General features: G+C 36.8%; 1 protein-coding gene and 1 pseudogene across 1 annotated transcript; both read left to right on the forward strand.

The window, feature by feature from the left end:
- The first annotated feature begins 227 nt into the window (after positions 1 to 227).
- On the forward strand, positions 228 to 1,178 carry LOC129628212 (olfactory receptor 52A5-like). The gene has a single exon (XM_055547638.1). The coding sequence runs from the start codon at positions 228 to 230 to the stop codon at positions 1,176 to 1,178; it is 951 nt and encodes a 316-aa protein (XP_055403613.1).
- A 5,339-nt stretch (positions 1,179 to 6,517) lies between these two features.
- Positions 6,518 to 7,466, forward strand: LOC129627814 (olfactory receptor 52A5-like; annotated as a pseudogene).
- The last annotated feature ends 11,018 nt before the right edge of the window (positions 7,467 to 18,484 follow it).

Here is an 18,484-nt window from a genome sequence, read left to right on the forward strand (position 1 = left end):
AACAGAAGCAGAAATTTGAGATACATCATCCAGGGAGACTGTATCTGTATTCCTGGACAAATTTAATTGTTACATTAAAAAAATGAATATGTCTTTCAAAATGCCATTTTAAACCACATTTAACCACTGACGATATGAATTTAGGTAAAAACAGAAAATAAGAAAGACAGTCAATACAAACTGCCATCTTGAATCAGAATCTCTAAACCCGGCAGTTCCAAGCCAACATGCTCCAGCTCAATGGTACAGTCTTCCTGCCCTCAGTGTTGACACTGATTGGGATCCCTGGCCTGGAGCCTGTGCAGTTCTGGATCGGCATTCCCTTCTGTGCCATGTACATCATTGCTCTGTTTGGAAATTTCCTAATCTTGGTCATCATCAAATCAGAGCACAGCCTCCATGAACCCATGTATCTCTTCCTGGCAATGCTTGGAGTGACAGACATCGCTCTCAGTACCTGTATCCTACCAAAACTGTTAGGGATATTCTGGTTCCATTCAGCAGAAATATATTTTGATGCCTGTCTCTTTCAGATGTGGCTCATCCATACCTTCCAGTGTACTGAGTCAGGTATTCTGCTGGCCATGGCCTTGGACCGCTATGTGGCAATCTGTGATCCTCTGAGACATGCAGCCATTTTTACCCACAAACTCCTCACTCAGATTGGCGTTGGAGTGACACTCAGAGCAGGTGTCCTTATAGCTCTGTGTCTCATCCTTATCAAATGCCGGCTGAAACACTATCAGACCACTGTGGTCTCCCATTCATTCTGTGAGCACATGGCCATTGTGAAGCTGGCAGCAGAAGATACTCGAATCAACAAGATTTATGGTCTTTTTGTGGCTTTCATTATACTTGGATTTGACATAATCTTCATCACACTCTCTTACATTCGAATATTTGTAACTGTCTTCAAACTGCCTCAAAAGGAAGCTAGACTCAAAGCTTTTAACACTTGCATTGCCCACATTTGCGTCTTCCTTGTGTTTTATCTCCTGGGTTTCTTCTCCTCCTTTACACACAGATTTGGGTTCCATATTCCATCTTACATTCACATTCTTCTGTCCAATCTTTACCTGCTCATTCCACCTTTTCTCAATCCTATTGTTTATGGTGTAAAGACCAAACAGATTCGAGATCGAGTGTTCAAGATTTTTCACTTGAAGGATGCATCTTGAGCTCTCATCTATCTTATTTCAAATAATACAAATTCAGCCTGAGAAACACTAATTTTTAATGTGATTGTTTGCTTTCTTATTTTCATTTGTTTCCTGAAATAGAGAGCTCTAGATTTTACATTTGCAACACTGAAGCTCTGATTCCTATTCAAATAGTTTCACTTGTATGGATACAGAATTACTTGGAGCATACATTTAGCCAGTAGATACCACAAAAGAAGAACTTATGAAGACTTTGTTTTTAATTAAATAAAATTTTAAGGACTTCTTTTAAAAGTGCAACTAAATATTAATACTTTTTTGCTTCTCCTGTTTAAAAATATGAAGTGGCATCAATGCTACTATGTAAAAATATCAGTGTAATGAATTATAATATATTGTGTATGAAACAAAATCTATGCTGTTGTTTATAAATATACTTATTATCATCATTATTTTTGTATTTAAGGCCCTAAAGTTCTTTGTTCTGCAATTATGTGTTGAACATTAAGTCTACTTATACCTTATACATTGAAACATATTTATATTTTATATTTATAATATTAAGCAATGTAAGCATATTTATATTATTAAAATATTAAAATCATACTAAAATGTGTAATAGAGTTATAACTGAAGTTAATGGAAGCATTAAGTAAATATAAAAAACTGCACATTTAATATACTTGTTTTGACCTATGATATGATATATTAACAATATTTTTAGGTAAAAGCAAGTTCTATAACTATATCTGAAGAAGAAGCAACTAATTCTATAAAAGGAGATTATACATATTCTATATATATATAGAATCCTTATGTTTACATATATATACATATACACACACACACACACATATATATATACACACACATATGACTTCCATCACACTTGTTCATGGAAGGCTCTTACTCTGGTTCTGTCTCTGTGTGCGAAGCATTCATGATTAGCCCATATACTTGTGGAAAGTTTAGGTTAACGCCAGTGCAGGTTAAGGTTTTTGATGACAAAGAAGACCAAATCCTTCACTTTACAGATAGGGGAAGTAAGCTCAAAGTGGTCATACATAACGGTCATGAGTAATGAGAAATATGTTTACCCAAGATTTTACCTAAATTAGCTCTGAATATATATATACTTTTTCAAATTGTTTTCTTGTTAATTTTGTGTTTCCCAGTAAATACCCAGGAATGAGATAGCTGGATATTGTGGATAATGGTTCTTTTCATATTCCATATAAACTTTAGATTTTTTTTGTTTTATTTCTGTGAAAAATATTCCTTGGAGTTTGATAGGAATAGCACTGAATAGGTAGATGGCTTTAGGTGATAAGGACGTTTGACAGTGTTAATTCTCCCAAGCCATGAACACAGAATGCCTTTCCATTTATTTGTGTATTCATCAATTTCTTTCAAAAATGTCTGTACAGGTCTTTTACTTCCTTGGTTATATTTATTCCCAAACTTATTTTATTATTTTTGTTGAGACTGCTAATAGGGTGGTTGTTTTAATTTCTCTTTCTGCTAAGGCCCTGTTAGCATACAGAAATGCAACAAATTTTTAAACATCCAATTTGTATTCTTAAATGTTACTATATTCATACATCATGGTGAAGTTGATAGAATAATTTATGTATAAAATCATGTCACCCACAAATAGTGACTGTTTCAATTCTTTCCAATATGAATGAACTTTATTTCTTCTTCTCGCCTAATTGCTCTGGCTAGGACTTCCAATATTTTGTTTACTAGGAGTGCCAAGAGTGGACATCCTTATCTTGTTCTTGTTCTTACACGAATGACTTACAGTTTCTCACTATGGAGTGTGTTACCTGTGGGTTTGTCACAAATGTCTTTTTTATTATGTTGAAGTACTTTCTATTCATACTTTAGTGAAAGGAAATATAGTTATAGACTTAAATACTGTGTTTCAGTTCAGTTCAGTTCAGTCATTCAGTCATGTCTGACTCTTTGAGACCCCATGAATTGCAGCACACCAGGCCACCCTGTCCATCACCAACTCCCGGAGTTCACTCAAACTCATGTCCATCGAGTCAGTGATGCCATCCAGTCATCTCATCCTCTGTCGGCCCCTTCTCCTCCTGCTCCCAGTCCCTCCCAGCGTGAGGGTCTTTTCCAATGAGTCAACTCTTCGCATGAGGTTGCCAAAGTACTGGAGTTGCAGCTTTAGCATCATTTCTTCCAATGAACACCCGGGACTGATCTCCTTTAGAATGGACAGGTTGGATCTCCTTGCAGTCCAAGGGACTCTCAAGAATCTTCTCCAACACCACAGCTCAAAAGAAGCAAATCTTTGGCGCTCAGCTTTCTTCACAGTCCAACTCTCACATCCATACATGATTACTGGAAAAACCATAGCCTTGACTAGATGGACCTTTGTTGACAAAGTAATACCTCTGCTCTTTAATATACTATCTAGAATGGTCATGAAAGTGAAAGTGAAGTCACTCAGTCGTATCCAACTCTTAGTGACCCCATGGACTGCAGCCTACCAGGCTCCTCCGTCCATGGGATTTTCCAGGCAAGAGTACTGGAGTGGGGTGCCATTGCCTTCTGAGTCGGATAAAACTGAGGGACTTCACTTTCACTTTTCACTTTCATTCACTGGATAAGGAAATGGCAACCCACTCCAGTGTTCTTGCCTGGAGAATCCCAAGGATGGGGGAGCCTGGTGAGCTGCCATCTATGGGGTCACACAGAGTCGGACATGACTGAAGTGACTTAGCAGATTGGTCATAACATTCCTTCCAAGGAGTAAGAATCTTTTAATTTCATGGCCATCTTTTAATTTCATCACCATCTGCACTGATTTTGGAGCCCAAAAAAATAAAGTCTGACACTGTTTCCACTGTTCCCCATCTATTTCTCAGGAAGAGATAGGACCAGATGCCATGACCTTAGTTTACTGAATGCCACGCTCTAAGCCAACTTTTTCACTCTCCTCTTTCACTTTCATCAAGAGGCTTTTTAGTTCCTCTTCACTTTCTGCCATAAGGGTGGTGTCATCTGCATATCTGAGGTTATTGATATTTCTCCCAGCAATCTTGATTCCAGCTTGTGCTTCTTCCAGCCCAGCATTTCTCATGATATACTCTGCATATAAGTTAAACACTGTGCTTAGTGTCATACAAAAAGAGAACTGTCATACATCAGTTTTGACAGATTACCATTCTTTTAATTTAGTACATTGTCTCCAGAAATCTGATACTATGAAAAGAATAATTCTAGCTTAGAGGTTTGTTTTTTTTTTTTTTCCCTGCAATTAAACTTAATTTCAAAGTTGTTTACTTCATCCGCTCCTGCCTTCTAAAGTGAAGATGAAGAGCCTTGCCTGAAGGCTTCCATCACACTTGCTCATGAAAGACTCTTACTCTGATTCTGTCTCTCTGTATGTGAAACATTCATGATTAGCTCATACAGTTGTGCAAACTTATGCCAGGCAGGCTAATTTTTATCTGCCTGCCTTTTTAATGACAAAGAAGACCAAATCCTTTACTTTACCGATGAGGGGAGTAAGCTCAAAGTGGTCTTACATAATGGTCATGAGTAATGAGAAGTATGTTTACCCAAGATTTTTCCTGAATTGGCTCTGAACACACAGACTAGGTTAGCACACTTGAAGCAAGCAAGAAGACAGAAATATGAGTACAAACTAATTGTACGTTTATCTGGACTATCCCATAGAAAGGATTGTGATAGTTTCAGAGCTCCTTACTTCTTGTTGTGACTGACTTTGTAATGAAAATAATAATAATTTCAATGCATCTATGTGGAAATCTTACTTCACAAACCAATAAGTATCTTCCCAAAGTCAACAATCTTTCCTTATGTAAAACATAAGATGAAATATTATTCAGCCATATAAAGGAATGAAATAATGCCATTTGCAGCAACATGGATGGACCTAGAAATTGTCATACTGAATGAAGTAAGCCAGACAGAGAAAGACAATTATCACATGATATGACTTACATGTGGAATCTGAAAAATTGATACAAATTAACTTATACACAAAAGAGAAATAGACCCAAAATCATATGAAACAATGGAGAAAGGGCCAGAGAGAGGGATAGATGAGAAGTTTGGGATTAACAGATACACACTACTCTATGTAAAATAGATAACCAATAAGAATCTACTATACTGCTCAGGTTATTATATTCAATATTTTGTAATAACCTATAAAGGAAAATAATCTAGCAAAATAGACATATACATATGTATAACTGGATCACTTTGCTATATACATGAAACTGCTGCTGCTGCTGCTAAGTCACTTCAATTGTGTCCAGCTCTGTGCTACCCCATAGACGGTAGCCCAGCAGGCTCCCCGGTCCCTGGGATTCTCCAGGAAAGAACACTGGACCACTCCATTTCCTTCTCCAATGCATAAAAGTGAAAAGTCAAAGTGAAGCTGGTCAGTCCTGTGGGACTCCTAGCGACCCCATGGACAGCAGCCTACCAGGCTCCTCCGTCCATGGGATTCTCCAGGCAAGAGTACTGGAGTGGGGTGCCATTGCTTTCTCCAGTACCTGAAACTAGCACATTTTAAATCAATTATACCTCATTTTTTTTTAAATGCCTATATGGCCATGTCTGACTCTTTTCAACCCCATGAATTGCAGCACACCAGGCCTCCCTGTCCATCACCAACTCCCGGAGTTCACTCAGATTCACACCCATTGAGTTGGTGATGCCATCCAGCCATCTCATCCTCTGTTGTCCCCTTCTCCTCCTGCCCCCAATCCCTCCCAGCATCAGAGTCTTTTCCAATGAGTCAAGTCTTTGCATGAGGTGGCCAAAGTACTGGAGTTTCAGCTTTAGTATCATTCCTTCCAAAGAAATCCCAGGGCTGATCTCCTTCAGAATAGACTTGTTGGATCTCCTTGCAGTCCAAGGGACTCTCAAGAGTCTTCTCCAACACCACAGTTCAATAACTTAGAAGACTTAACTACATTCAAATAGATAGTTTTCAACTAATTTTGCAAAAACCATAGGAATTCACATTGACTGGAAGGAGTGCTTCCTCTCTCTATAGTGAATATTTGTAAGTTTGTGTATGTGTTTATATCTATCTGTATACGTAACAAAAAAAGAGACAGAGAAATAGAGAACAGAAGGAAAATTCAAAATAGATTATTCAGGGAAACTCTATATGCATTCACAACCAAATTTAACTGCAATATATAAAAAAATGAGTATGTGTGTCAAACTGCCATTTGAAACCACATTTAACTACTGATGGTATGAACATAAGTAAAAACATAAAACAAGAAAGATACTCAGCGAAAACCACCATCTTGAATCAGACTCTCTAAACCAGAGAGTTCAAAACAAACATGCTCCAGCACAACGGTACAGTCTTCATGCCCTCGGTGCTGACACTGATTGGGATCCCTGGCCTGGATTCTATGTGGTTCTGAATCAGCATTTCTTTCTATGCCATGTACATCACTGCTCCGTTTGGGAATTTCCTGCTACTGGTCATTATCAAATCTGAGCCCAGCCTCCATGAACCCATATATCTTTTCCTGGCAATGCTTTGAGTGACAGACATTACTCTCAATACCTGCACCCTGCCAAAAATGTTAGGAATATTCTGGTTCCATTCACCAGAAATATATTTTGATGCCTATCTTTCAGATGTGGCTCATCCATACCTTCCAGTGTATTGAGTCAGGTATTCTGCTGGCCATGGCCTTGGATTGCTACATGGCAATCTGTGATCCTCTGATACATGCAATCATTTTTACCCAGAAACTCCTCACTCAGATTGGTGTTGGAGAGATACTCCGAGCAGCCCTCTTTGCAGCTCCCTGTCTAATCCTCATCAAATGCTGGCAGAAACACTATTGGACCACTGTGGTTCCCCATTCATACTGTGAACACATGGCCATTGTGAAGCTGGCAGCAGAAGATATTTGAATCAACAAGATCTATGGTCTCTTTGTGGTTTTCATTATACTCTAATTTGACATAATCTTCATCATTTTCTCTTACATTCGAATATTTATAACTGTCTTCAGTCTGACTCAAAAAGAAGCTAGACTCAAAGTTTTTAACACTTGCATTGCCCACATTTGTGTCTTCCTTGAGTTTTATCCCCTCGGTTTCTTCTTGTTTTTTGCACACAGGTTTGGGTTCCATATTCCGCCTTACGTTCACATTCTTCTACCCAATCTCTATCTGCTTGTCCCATCTTTGCCAAATCCTATTGTTTATGGTGTGAAGACCAAACAGATTCGAGATCAAATATCCAAGATTTTTCACTCTAAGGATGCATATTGAGTTCTCATTTATCTTATTTCAAACCATAGCAGAAACAAGTACTGAGAAAATGTTCTTGAGAGTTTGTGCTTTCTCAGATTCATTGTGTGCTGAAGAGCAATGTTCTGGTTTTGCATTCAAGTCAATAAGGCTTTGACTCATATTTAAACATCTTAGCTTGTTTTGGATACAAAGTTTGTTGAAACACACAGAATTAGTCACATCTAATCTGAGAAATCTGTATGCAGGTCAGGAAGCAACAGTTAGAACTGGACATGGAACAACAGACTGGTTCCAAATAGGAAAAGGAGTACATCAAGGCTGTATATTATCACCCTGTTTATATAACTGATATGCAGAGTACCTCATGAGAAATGCTGGACTGGAAGAAACACAAGCTGGAATCAAGATTGCCGGGAGAAATATCAATAAATTCAGATTTGCAGATGACACCACCCTTATGGCAGAAAGTGAAGAGGAACTAAAAAGCCTCTTGATGAAAGTGAAAGAGGAGAGTGAAAAAGTTGGCTTAAAGCTCAACATTCAGAAAACTAAGGTCATGGCATCCGGTCCCATCACTTCATGGCATATAGATGGAGAAACAGTGGAAACAGTGCCAGACTTTATTTTGGGGGGCTCCAAAACCACTGCAGATGGTGACTGCAGCCATGAAATTAAAAGATGCTTACTCCTTGGAAGGAAAGTTATGACCAACCTAGAAAGCATATTGAAAAGCAGAGACATTACTTTGCCAACAAAGGTCCGTCTAGTCAAGGCTGTGGTTTTTCCTGTGGTCATGTATGGATGTAAGAATTGGACTGTGAAGAAGACTGAGCACTGAAGAATTGATGCTTTTGAACTGTGGTGTTGGAGAAGACTCTTGAGAGTCCCTTGGACTGCAAGGAGATCCAACCAGTTTCTGAAGGAGCTCAGCCCTGGGATTTCTTTGGAGGGAATGATGCTGAAGCTGAAACTTCAGTACTTTGGCCACCTCATGCGAAGAGTTGACTCATTGGAAAAGACTCTGATGCTGGGAGGGATTGGGGGCAGGAGGAGAAGGGGATGACAGAGGATGAGATGGCTGGATGGCATCACTGACTTGATGGACGTGAGTCTGAGTGAACTCTGGGAGTTGGTGATGGACAGGGAGGCCTGGCGTGCTGCGATTCATGGGGTTGAAAAGAGTCGGACAAGACCGAGCGACTGAACTGAACTGAACTGAACTGAATCTACACATGATATAAAGTACAAAAATTAAACTCAATTGACTCTTGGTGACAGGTGTTTCTTAAAAGCAAAATTAAATGATAGTATTTTAGCCTATGTTAAAATATATCAAGTGTCATTTTGGGGACTGCAAAAGAAATTCAGTATAATACATTATAATTCTAGTATATATGAAAATAAATTTGTCCTTTTCCTATATCATTTATTGAAACACTTCATTATCCTAAAGTTCCTTACTGAATGATCATGAATTAATCATTAAGTGGGGAATTAGGGTTTTACTATATGCATCAAATGTAGTAATATTTTCTTATTTCCTGAAAAAAATCACACAGCTTACTACAGGAGCATATATAGTGGAGTTCTTATATATTAAACTCAAATGGAAAAATTTGAATTGATAGTAACTAAAGTCAGTGTGGAATGATTAGCAATGTACTTCCTTGTTTTATGTTATGGTCTTACAAATAAGTAAAATAAAGTTTTAAATAATGTGTTTTATTACTATAGCTGAAAAGGAAAATAAGTTCTGCAAGTGAAGCTATATATATTTTTAAATTATGCTCATGGTTTTATTATTTTTATGTTTCCATGAATCTAATTTTCAAAATAATTACTGCAGTTGGATTCATACATTTGAACTTGCATTAGCATTTGTTAACTTAAAATTGCTTTTACTGTAAATGTTTTTGTGGATTGGTGAACAGTGGTTCTTATAGAAACTTATAGAAATTTTAAATAGTAAAGATCAGATGTAAGTTGATAAAAGCAACTATAAAGGAAGAGTAGTGAGTATGGCCTAAAGAAACAGCCAACTGGTGGCCAAGGCCAGCACATGGAATATTTAGAGATGTGAATTTGGATCCTCTCCCTTATTCTACATTCTACCTTCTGATTAACATATATTCACTTCATATTCTTTGTTATGATCCTGAAATCTTCACATTCCATGTAGTTTGTGAAGTATAATCTCATACTCTACCAGGGCTAAAAGTAACATTTTCATTATATTTATGTGTTCAAGTTTTGGACTAAATTTGTTTTTAATGGAGTTATGGTTGTCTATCTTACAAAATTATGTGTGGTCTTCACCATTAACACTTCATTGTCCTTTAATTCCAAAAGATGACCAATAATATGCATAGTGCCAAAAGTCAGAATTTTTCCAATTGGACTTTTTGCTCTTAAGACATTTTTATACTTAAGAGATGTATCTATTTCTATTATTTTCACTCTCATTAATTGTGATATATCCTCTACCTAGAGACCCTGACCCTGATTCCTGAATTGATAAAATAGTCTTCATTCTATAACACTAGGCTCAGACTTTTTTTTTGGTATCTTCTTTCTCAAGATTCCTTAACTGAGGTTTCCTTTTGGGGTCAGAGTTGTTTTGTAATCCACAGTGATCTGTGCAGTTCAAACCATATTATATTGAAATGCATCAGTACTTTAGGGAATTATGTGTGGGTGTGCTTAGTCCATGGGGTCACACAGAGTCAGACATGACTGAAGCGACTTAGCAGCAGCAGTAGCAGCACTTAGTTGATCAGTCACGTCCAACTCTTTGCGACCCCATGGACTATAGCTTGCCAGGCTCCTCTGTCCATGGGATTCTCCAGCAAGAATACTGGAGTGGGTAGCCATTCCCTACTCCAGGGTATCTTCCTGACCCCAAGGATTGAATCTGGGTCTCCTGTATTGCTGGCAGATTATTGAATAAACATAATAATGAAATTCCCCTCAGCATCTAATTGCATCTTTACAGCAGCCTAAAAAATATTTAGTCCGTGTTAGATTTGATGAACCTGAAAACTGAGATTAATGGGAGGTCTGTTTCTCATTGTGGGGTGGAAGTTACAAATATCAAAAAGGAGAAAAGTTGAATGATTATCTGTAGTTCGGTATTTGTTAAAGATATCCATCAGTGAACCTGGAAGTTTACAATGTGTGTTGATATAATTTATCAAAATGAATGTAGATGTAATTTATGTAAGGTGAGTAAAACTGATCCATGTGTCAACATGCTTGTGTGTGATTGTGTTTTCTAATATTTTGTCTTCTGCAATGGCCTTTGTGCAGTGAATTTCCAGTATAAATAAGCCCAAAAGGTCACAAGCAAATTCTAAGCTACATAACAAGATAGAACTTTTGATTCTATGGATCTATTTTGTTGATGTTCAGTCACTCAGTCATATCAACTGTTTGCAACCCCATGGACTGCAGCATGTCAGGATACCATGTCCATCACCAACTCCTGGAGCTTGCTCAAACTCATGTCCATTGAGTCAGTGATGCCATCCAACCATCTCATCCTCTGCGGTCCCCTTCTCCTCCTGCCTTCAATCTTTCCCAGTATCAGGGTCTTTTCTAAAGAGCTGGCTCTCCAAATTAGGTGGCCAAAGTATTGGAGCATCAGCCTCAGTATCAGTCCTTCTAATGAATACTCAGGATTGATTTCTTTTAGGATTGACTGGTTTGATCTCCTTGCAATCCAAGGGACTCTCGAGAGTCTTCTCCAACATCACAGTTCAAAAGCATCAATACTTTGGCACTCAGCCTTCCTTATGGTCCAACTCTCACATCCATGCATGACTACTGGAAAAACCATAGCCTTGACTAGATGGACCTTTGTTGGCAAAGTAATGTCTCTGCTTTTCAATATGCTATCTAGTTTGGTCATAACTTTCCTTCCAAGGAGTAAGCGTCTTTTAATTTCATGTCTGCAATCACCATCTGCAGTGATTTTGGAGCCCCCCAAAATAAAGTCTGACACTGTTTCCACTGTTTCTCCATCTATTTACTATGAAGTAATGGGACCGGATGCCATGATCTTAGTTTTCTGAATGTGGAGCTTTAAGCCAACTTTTTCACTCTCCTCTTTCACTTTCATCAAGAGGCTCTACAGTTCTTCCTCGCTTTCTGCCATAAGGGTAGTGTCCTCTGCATATCTGAGGTTATTGATATTTCTCCTGGCAATCTTGATTCCAGCTTGTGCTTCATCTAGCCCAGCATTTTGTAGGATGTACTCTGCATGTAATTTAAATGAACAAGGTGACAACATATAGCCTTGACGTACTCCTTTCCTGATTTTTAACCAGTCCATTGTTCTATGTCCAGTTCTAACTGTTGCTTCTTGGCCTGCATACAGGTTTCACAGGAGGCAGGTAAAACCTCTGGATCTGTAGGTTTGTCAAATTCCATTCCAGTGATCTTGACTTTATCACATGAGCTATGTTTTTATAATTACAGAGTTAATGCCATAAACTTTGTTTGTGTGCACATCATTTTTATCCAGCTAGAATTAAATTGCTTTGAAAGTAGGAAAGGATTTCACTAATCTATATTTTTCCAATACTGTAGAACCCACTGAAACTCCCTACTTCTCTGACCATGAGTCCTATTGATGTTGCACACCAGTAGAGTGTGATGCAAAGTCTTTACAACTCTAATTTCCCAAACCTGACAGTATCTTTAAGTGATATCACAAATCCTATAGGGCTAAGCTTTACAGTGCTGAAATTGCCCCAAACTATCCAATTGTGTCTTTCTCAGATGACTTTAGGAAGACAGCACCTTGCAAATTCTAGATTATACTAAATTAATCTCATTTGACATCCTTACTTTTATTCTTATATCGTTAATGTTTTTAATGCTACTTTATCTAAATTTATTACAAATTTCTTTTTTTTAACATCATTTTCCGTTATGCAAAATTCTATCTGAATACAATAATGAACTGAAAAATGTCCTAAAGTTATCTTTTCTACAGTGGTCAGCATGATATCATGAGGACACTCTGAGAGAGGTACTGATTATAGCATTAACAGTTCTTTACCAAGTTGTTACTTAGTGGTTTGTGATGACATTCCTTAACTGTAAATTGCATGGTTTTAATGAGGGAAATTTAACAAATTGTATTTTTTCATATTTTACTTTATGGTAGTTCAGTATGAGGTCAAAAGGAAAAGAAAGAATGATATTGTGGATATTTTGTTAGAATTTTAAGTCTAAGGGAAATTAAGTTTTTATTAATGAAATAGAGGAATGCCGCTTAAGTTAGATAAATAATTTGGGTTGAAAAAATAGCACCATTAAGTTGCATACTGACTTTGGGAAAAAAATAGTACGAAGAATGTTTCCTAACCTATATCCATTTAACAGAAAAAGTAGATTCATGGATGTCCATGTTGCACTTGAGACATGTGTCTTTTAGTGTATTTACTATCATATCCACACACTTCACACAATTCTTTCAGTTCAACTCTAGGTTCAACAAGAAGCACATAATGTATACTTTTTGGTATTTATGATTTAACTCTTCTTTTTGTAAGATGCCATTTAGGTAAATTTAGGCTTCCCAGGTGGTGCTAGTGGTAAAGAACTTGCCAATGCAGGAGACATAAGAGTTGCAGGTTTGACCCCTGGGTCAGGAAAATTCCCTGGAGGAGGGCTTGGCAACTCACTCCAGCATCTTGCCTGGAGAATCCTATGGATAGAGAAGCCTGGAAGGCTACAGTCCTTAAGGTCACAAGGAGTCCAACACGATGGAAGCGACTTTAGTACACACACATGCATTTAAGTAAATAGGATGCTATATGCAAAAATAATCGGGATTAGACTATAAAAGTCCTATTCTTAAACCTATAGAACATAAATATTCAGTATTTTTGAGAACCTTAAATACAGAATAACACTGCTTTTATATGTTCAATTACATTTATTTATAATATATTAATGTAAGTGAGTGTAAATGTGGACTTTCTTGGGGGCTCAGTGGTGTAGAATCCGCCTTTCAATGCAGGAGAAGTGAGAGTTTGATCCTTGGATCAAGAAGATCCTCTGGAGAAGGAAATGGCAACTCATTCCAGTACTCTTGAATGGGAAAACCCATGGATAGAAGAACATGCCAGGTTATAGTCCATGGGGTCACAAAAGAGTCAGACACAACTTAGCCACTAAACAACAATACAATGTGATTGGGGGAAAATTCAATATGCTCTTGAAGGATTCTTTTTCACAGTTTGCTTAATTTCTTATTTCACTATAAGAAAGTAAAGACAAAAATTTTGGAAAGTGTCTTTTTGGTTTGGTTAATGAAAAAAACCATTTCAAGAATAAATTTTGACTGGGCTTACACTAAAAAATGAGAAATGATTGTAATTTTGGTCTCAAATTAAAATAAATGTTATTAGTCATATATATATTATATATAAGATATATATAATTCTATTGATTCCCTTTATTTATAAAAGTTTAGCATAACATATAAGTTGTTGAAACATTTGTAGAAATGTGAAATCAGTGCTAAATATACAGCTGAAAAATTTTGCCTAATGATAAAAAGTTTGAATTACATACACACATTAGCTCTCATTTATTTAGTGCTATATGTCCTGCACTTTTCGTACACCATATATCATTGTTTTGATGATTTCAAGAATTGTAGTTTCCATAAATGTTATTACAGATTTAAATAATGTGTTTAATAACATGCAAGAGAGAAAAGGTCTAGGATAAACCAGTTTCAATGGGTTAAAAATCCATAGATTTATTTTACCATAGGCCTCTAACAAAGTAGATCATGTTTACACTGTTAAGGAGTAAGTCCAGCCTTAGAGTAATCTTCTTGTCTTCTTTATTTAATTGCAAAAGTACTTTTCCTTTTCCTCCAATCTCCTCACTCCATTCAGAGAATAAAATACAGGCACCTCATTAGAACTGACTCAAAGGTGTTTCTTTTTATGGCTGAGTAATATTACGTTGTGTATATGCACCACAACTTCAGAGTTCCAGAAAAGCATCTACTTTTGCTTTATTGACTACGTCAAAGCCTTTGACTATGTGGATCACAACGAACTGGAAAATTCTGAAAGAGATGCAAATACCAGACCACCAAACCTGCCTCCTGAGAAATCTGTATGCAGGTCAAGAAGCAATAATTAAAACTCGACATGGAACAACAGACTGGTTCCAAATCGGGAAAGGAGTATGTCAAGGCGGTATATTGTCACCCTGCTTATTTAACATAAACAGATTCAGTATTGTGAAAATGACTAAACTACCAAATACAATCCAAAGATTCAATAGGTTTGTGGGTTTATTTCTGGGCTTTCTATCTTGTTCTATTGGTCTATGTTTCTGTTTTTGTGCCAATACCATATTGTGTCGATGATGTAGCTTTGTAGTATAATCTGAAGTCAGGAAGGTTGAATCCTCCAGCTCCATTCTTCTTTCTCAAGACTGCTTTGGCTATTTGGGGTCTTTTGTGTTTCCATATGAGTTGTGAAACTTTTCCTCTAATTCTGTGAAAAATTTCATTGGTAATTTGAAAGGAATCACATTGACTCTTTGGATTGTATTTGGTAGTTTAGTCATTTTCACAATATTGATTCTTCCTACTCAGGAACACGGAATATCTCTCCATCTGTTTATGTTATCTTTGATTTCTTTGATTAGTGTCTTATACTTTACTGTGTACTGTTCTTTTGTCTCCTTAGGTAAGATTATTCCTAGGTATTTAACCCTTTTTTTTTTTTTGCAATGGTGAATGGGATTGATTCCCGAATTTTTCTTTCTGATTTTTCATTGTTAGTGTATAGAAATGCAAGTGATTTCTGTGTATTGATTTTGTATCCTTCACCTTTGCTGAATTCACTGATTAGCTCTAGTAATATTCTGATACTATTTTTAGGGTTTTCCATGTACAGTATCATGTCATCTGCAAACAGTGAGAGCTTTACTTCTTTTCCAATCTGGATTCCTTTTATTACTTTTTCTTTTCTGATTTCTGTAGCTAAGACTTCCAGAACTATGTGGAATAATAGTGGGGAAAGTGTGCATCCTTGTCTTGTTCCTGATCTTAGGGTGAATGCTTTCAATTTTTCACCATTGAGAATAAGGTTTGTTTCCCTTTAGTACGTTGAGGTATGTTCCTTCCATGCCCATTTTTTGAAGAGTTTTAATCATAAATGGGTGCTGAATTTTGTCAGAGGCTTTTTCTACATCTATTGAGATGATCATATTGTTTTTATCTTTCCATTTGTTAATATGCTGTATCTCATTGATTGATTTGTGTATATTGAAGAATCCTTGCATCCTTAAAATAAACTCAATTTGATCATGGTGTATGAGCTTTTTGATGTGCTGCTGAATTCCGTTTGCTGACATTTTGTTGAGGATTTTTGCATCTATGTTCATCAGTGATATTGGCCTGTAGTTGTCTTTTTTTGTGTGTTGTCTTTGTCTGGTTTTGTTTTCAGGGTGATGGTGGCCTCGTAGAATGAGTTTGGAAGTGTTCCTTCCTCTGAAATTTTTTGAAAGAGTTTTAGAAGGATAGGCATTAGCTCTTCTCTAAATGTTTGCTAGAATTCTCCTGTGAAGCCATCTGGTCTTGGGCTTTTGTTTTTTGGGAGATTTTGATGACAGCTTCAATTTCAGTGCTTGTAATTGGGTTGTTGAAATATTGAACTTTTCTAAGAATCTGTCCATTTCTTCCAGGTGATCCTTTTTTTTTTTTTGCTATATAGTTGTTCATAATAGTCTCTTATACTCCTTTGTATTTCTGCATTGTCTGTTGTAACGTCTCCTTTTTCAATTCTATTCTTGTTGATATGATTCTTCTCTCTTTTTTCCTTGATAAGTCTGGCTAAAGGTTTATCATTTTTGTTCATCTTCTCAAAGAACCAGCTTTTAGTTTTATTAGTCTTTACTCTTATTTCTTTGATTTTTTTTTCATTTATTTCTGATAGGATCTGTATGATTTCTTTCCTTCCACTAACTTTGGGTATTTTTTTGTTCCTCTTTTTCTAGTTATTTTAGGTGTAAAGTTAGGTTGTCTATTCGATGTTTTTCTTGCTTCTTGAGGTAGGATTGTATTGCTATAAACTTCCCTCTTAGAACTGCTTTTGCTGCATACCTTAGGGTTTGAGTTGTGTTTTCACTGTCATTTGTTTCTAGAATTTTTTTTGCTTTCCCTTTGATTTCTTCAGTAACCTGTTATTTAGAAACATGTTTTCTAATCTCCATGTGTTTGTGTTTCTTACAGTTTTTATTTTCTTTCTTTTAATTGATATCTAGTCTCATAGTGTTGTGGCTGGAGAAGATGCTTGATATGATTTCCATGTTTTTAAATTCACTGAGGCTTGATTTGTGATCCAAGATGTGGTCTATCCTGGAGAATGTTCCATGTGCACTTGAGAAGAAGGCGTATTCTTCTGCATTTGGATGGAATGTCCTGAAGACATCAAAGAGATCCAGATCATCTAATGGCTCATTTGAGACTTGTGTTTCCTTATTAATTTTCTGTTTTGATGATCTGTCCATTGGTGTGAGTGGGGTGTTAAAGTCTCCTACTATTACTGTGTTACTGTCCATTTCTCCTTTTATGTCTGTTAGTGTTTGTCTTATGTATTGAGGTGCTTCTATGATGGGTGCATAGATACTTAAAATTGTTATGTCTTCCTCTTGGATTGATCCCTTGATCATTATGTAGTGTCCTTCCTTATCTCCTGTAATCTTTATTTTAATGTTTATTTTGTCTGATATGAGGCTTGCTACTCGAGCTTTCTTTTGCTTCCCATTTTCATGGAATATATTTTCCCATGCTCTCACTTGCAGTCTCAGAGAAGGCAATGGCACCCCACTCCAGTACTCTTTCCTGGAAAATCCCATGGATGGAGGAGCCTGGTAGGCTGCAGTCCATGGGGTCGCTAAGAGACGGAGATGACTGAAGGACTTCACTTTCACTTTTCACTTTCATGCATTGGAGAAGGACATGGCAACCCACTCCAGTGTTCTTGCCTGGAGAATCCCAGGGATGGGGGAACCTGGTAGGCTGCCATCTATGCGGTTGCACAGAGTCAGACTCGAGTGAAGCGACTTAGCAGCAGCAGCAACAGCAGCACTTGCAGCCTATATGTGTCTTTAGGTCCGAATTGGGTTTCTTGTAGACAACATATTTATGGGTCTTGTTTTTGTATACATTCAGCCAGTCTGTATCTTTTGGTTGGAGTATTTAGTCCATTTACTTTTAAAGTAATCATTGAGATAGATAGATATAGATATATATATATATATATATATATATATATATATATATATATATATATACTGAGCTGATGTTCCTATAGCCATTTTCTTAATTATTTGGGGTTGATTTTGTAGATCTTTTTTTTCTTCTTCTCTTGTGTTTCTTGACTATATAAGTGCCTTGAACATTTGTTGCAAAGCTGGTTTGGTGGCACTGAATTTTTTTAACTTTTTCTTGTCTGAAAACCTTTTTATTTCTCCCTTAATTCTGAAGGAGATCTTTGCCGGGTACAGTAATCTTGGTTGTAGAATTTTCCCTTTCAGTACTTAAAATATATCCTGCCATTCCCTTCTGGCCTACAGAGTTTCTGCTGAATGATCTTCTATTAAGAGTACGAGGTGTCCCTTGTACGTTACTTGTTGCTTCTCCCTTGCTGCTTTTAATATTCTTTCTTTGAATTTAGTCTTTGTTAGTTTGATTAGTATGTGTCTTGGTATGTTTCTCCTTGGCTTTATTCTGTATGGGGCTCTTTGTGCCTCTTGGACTTGACTGGCTATTTCTTTTTCCATGTTAGGGAAATTTTCAATTATAATCTCTTCAAAAATTTTCCCATACCCTTTCTCTTTTCTTCTTCTGGGACCCCTATAATTTGAATGTTGATGAATTTGGTATTGTCCCAGCAGTCTCTGAAGCCATTCACAGTTCTTTTCATTCTTTTTACTTTATTCTGCTCTTCAGAATCTATTTCCACCGTTTTATCTTTCAAGTCACTGATTAATTC

The sequence above is a fragment of the Bubalus kerabau genome, chromosome 15 (assembly GCF_029407905.1).
Source record: "Bubalus kerabau isolate K-KA32 ecotype Philippines breed swamp buffalo chromosome 15, PCC_UOA_SB_1v2, whole genome shotgun sequence".
Lineage (NCBI taxonomy): Eukaryota > Metazoa > Chordata > Mammalia > Artiodactyla > Bovidae > Bubalus > Bubalus kerabau.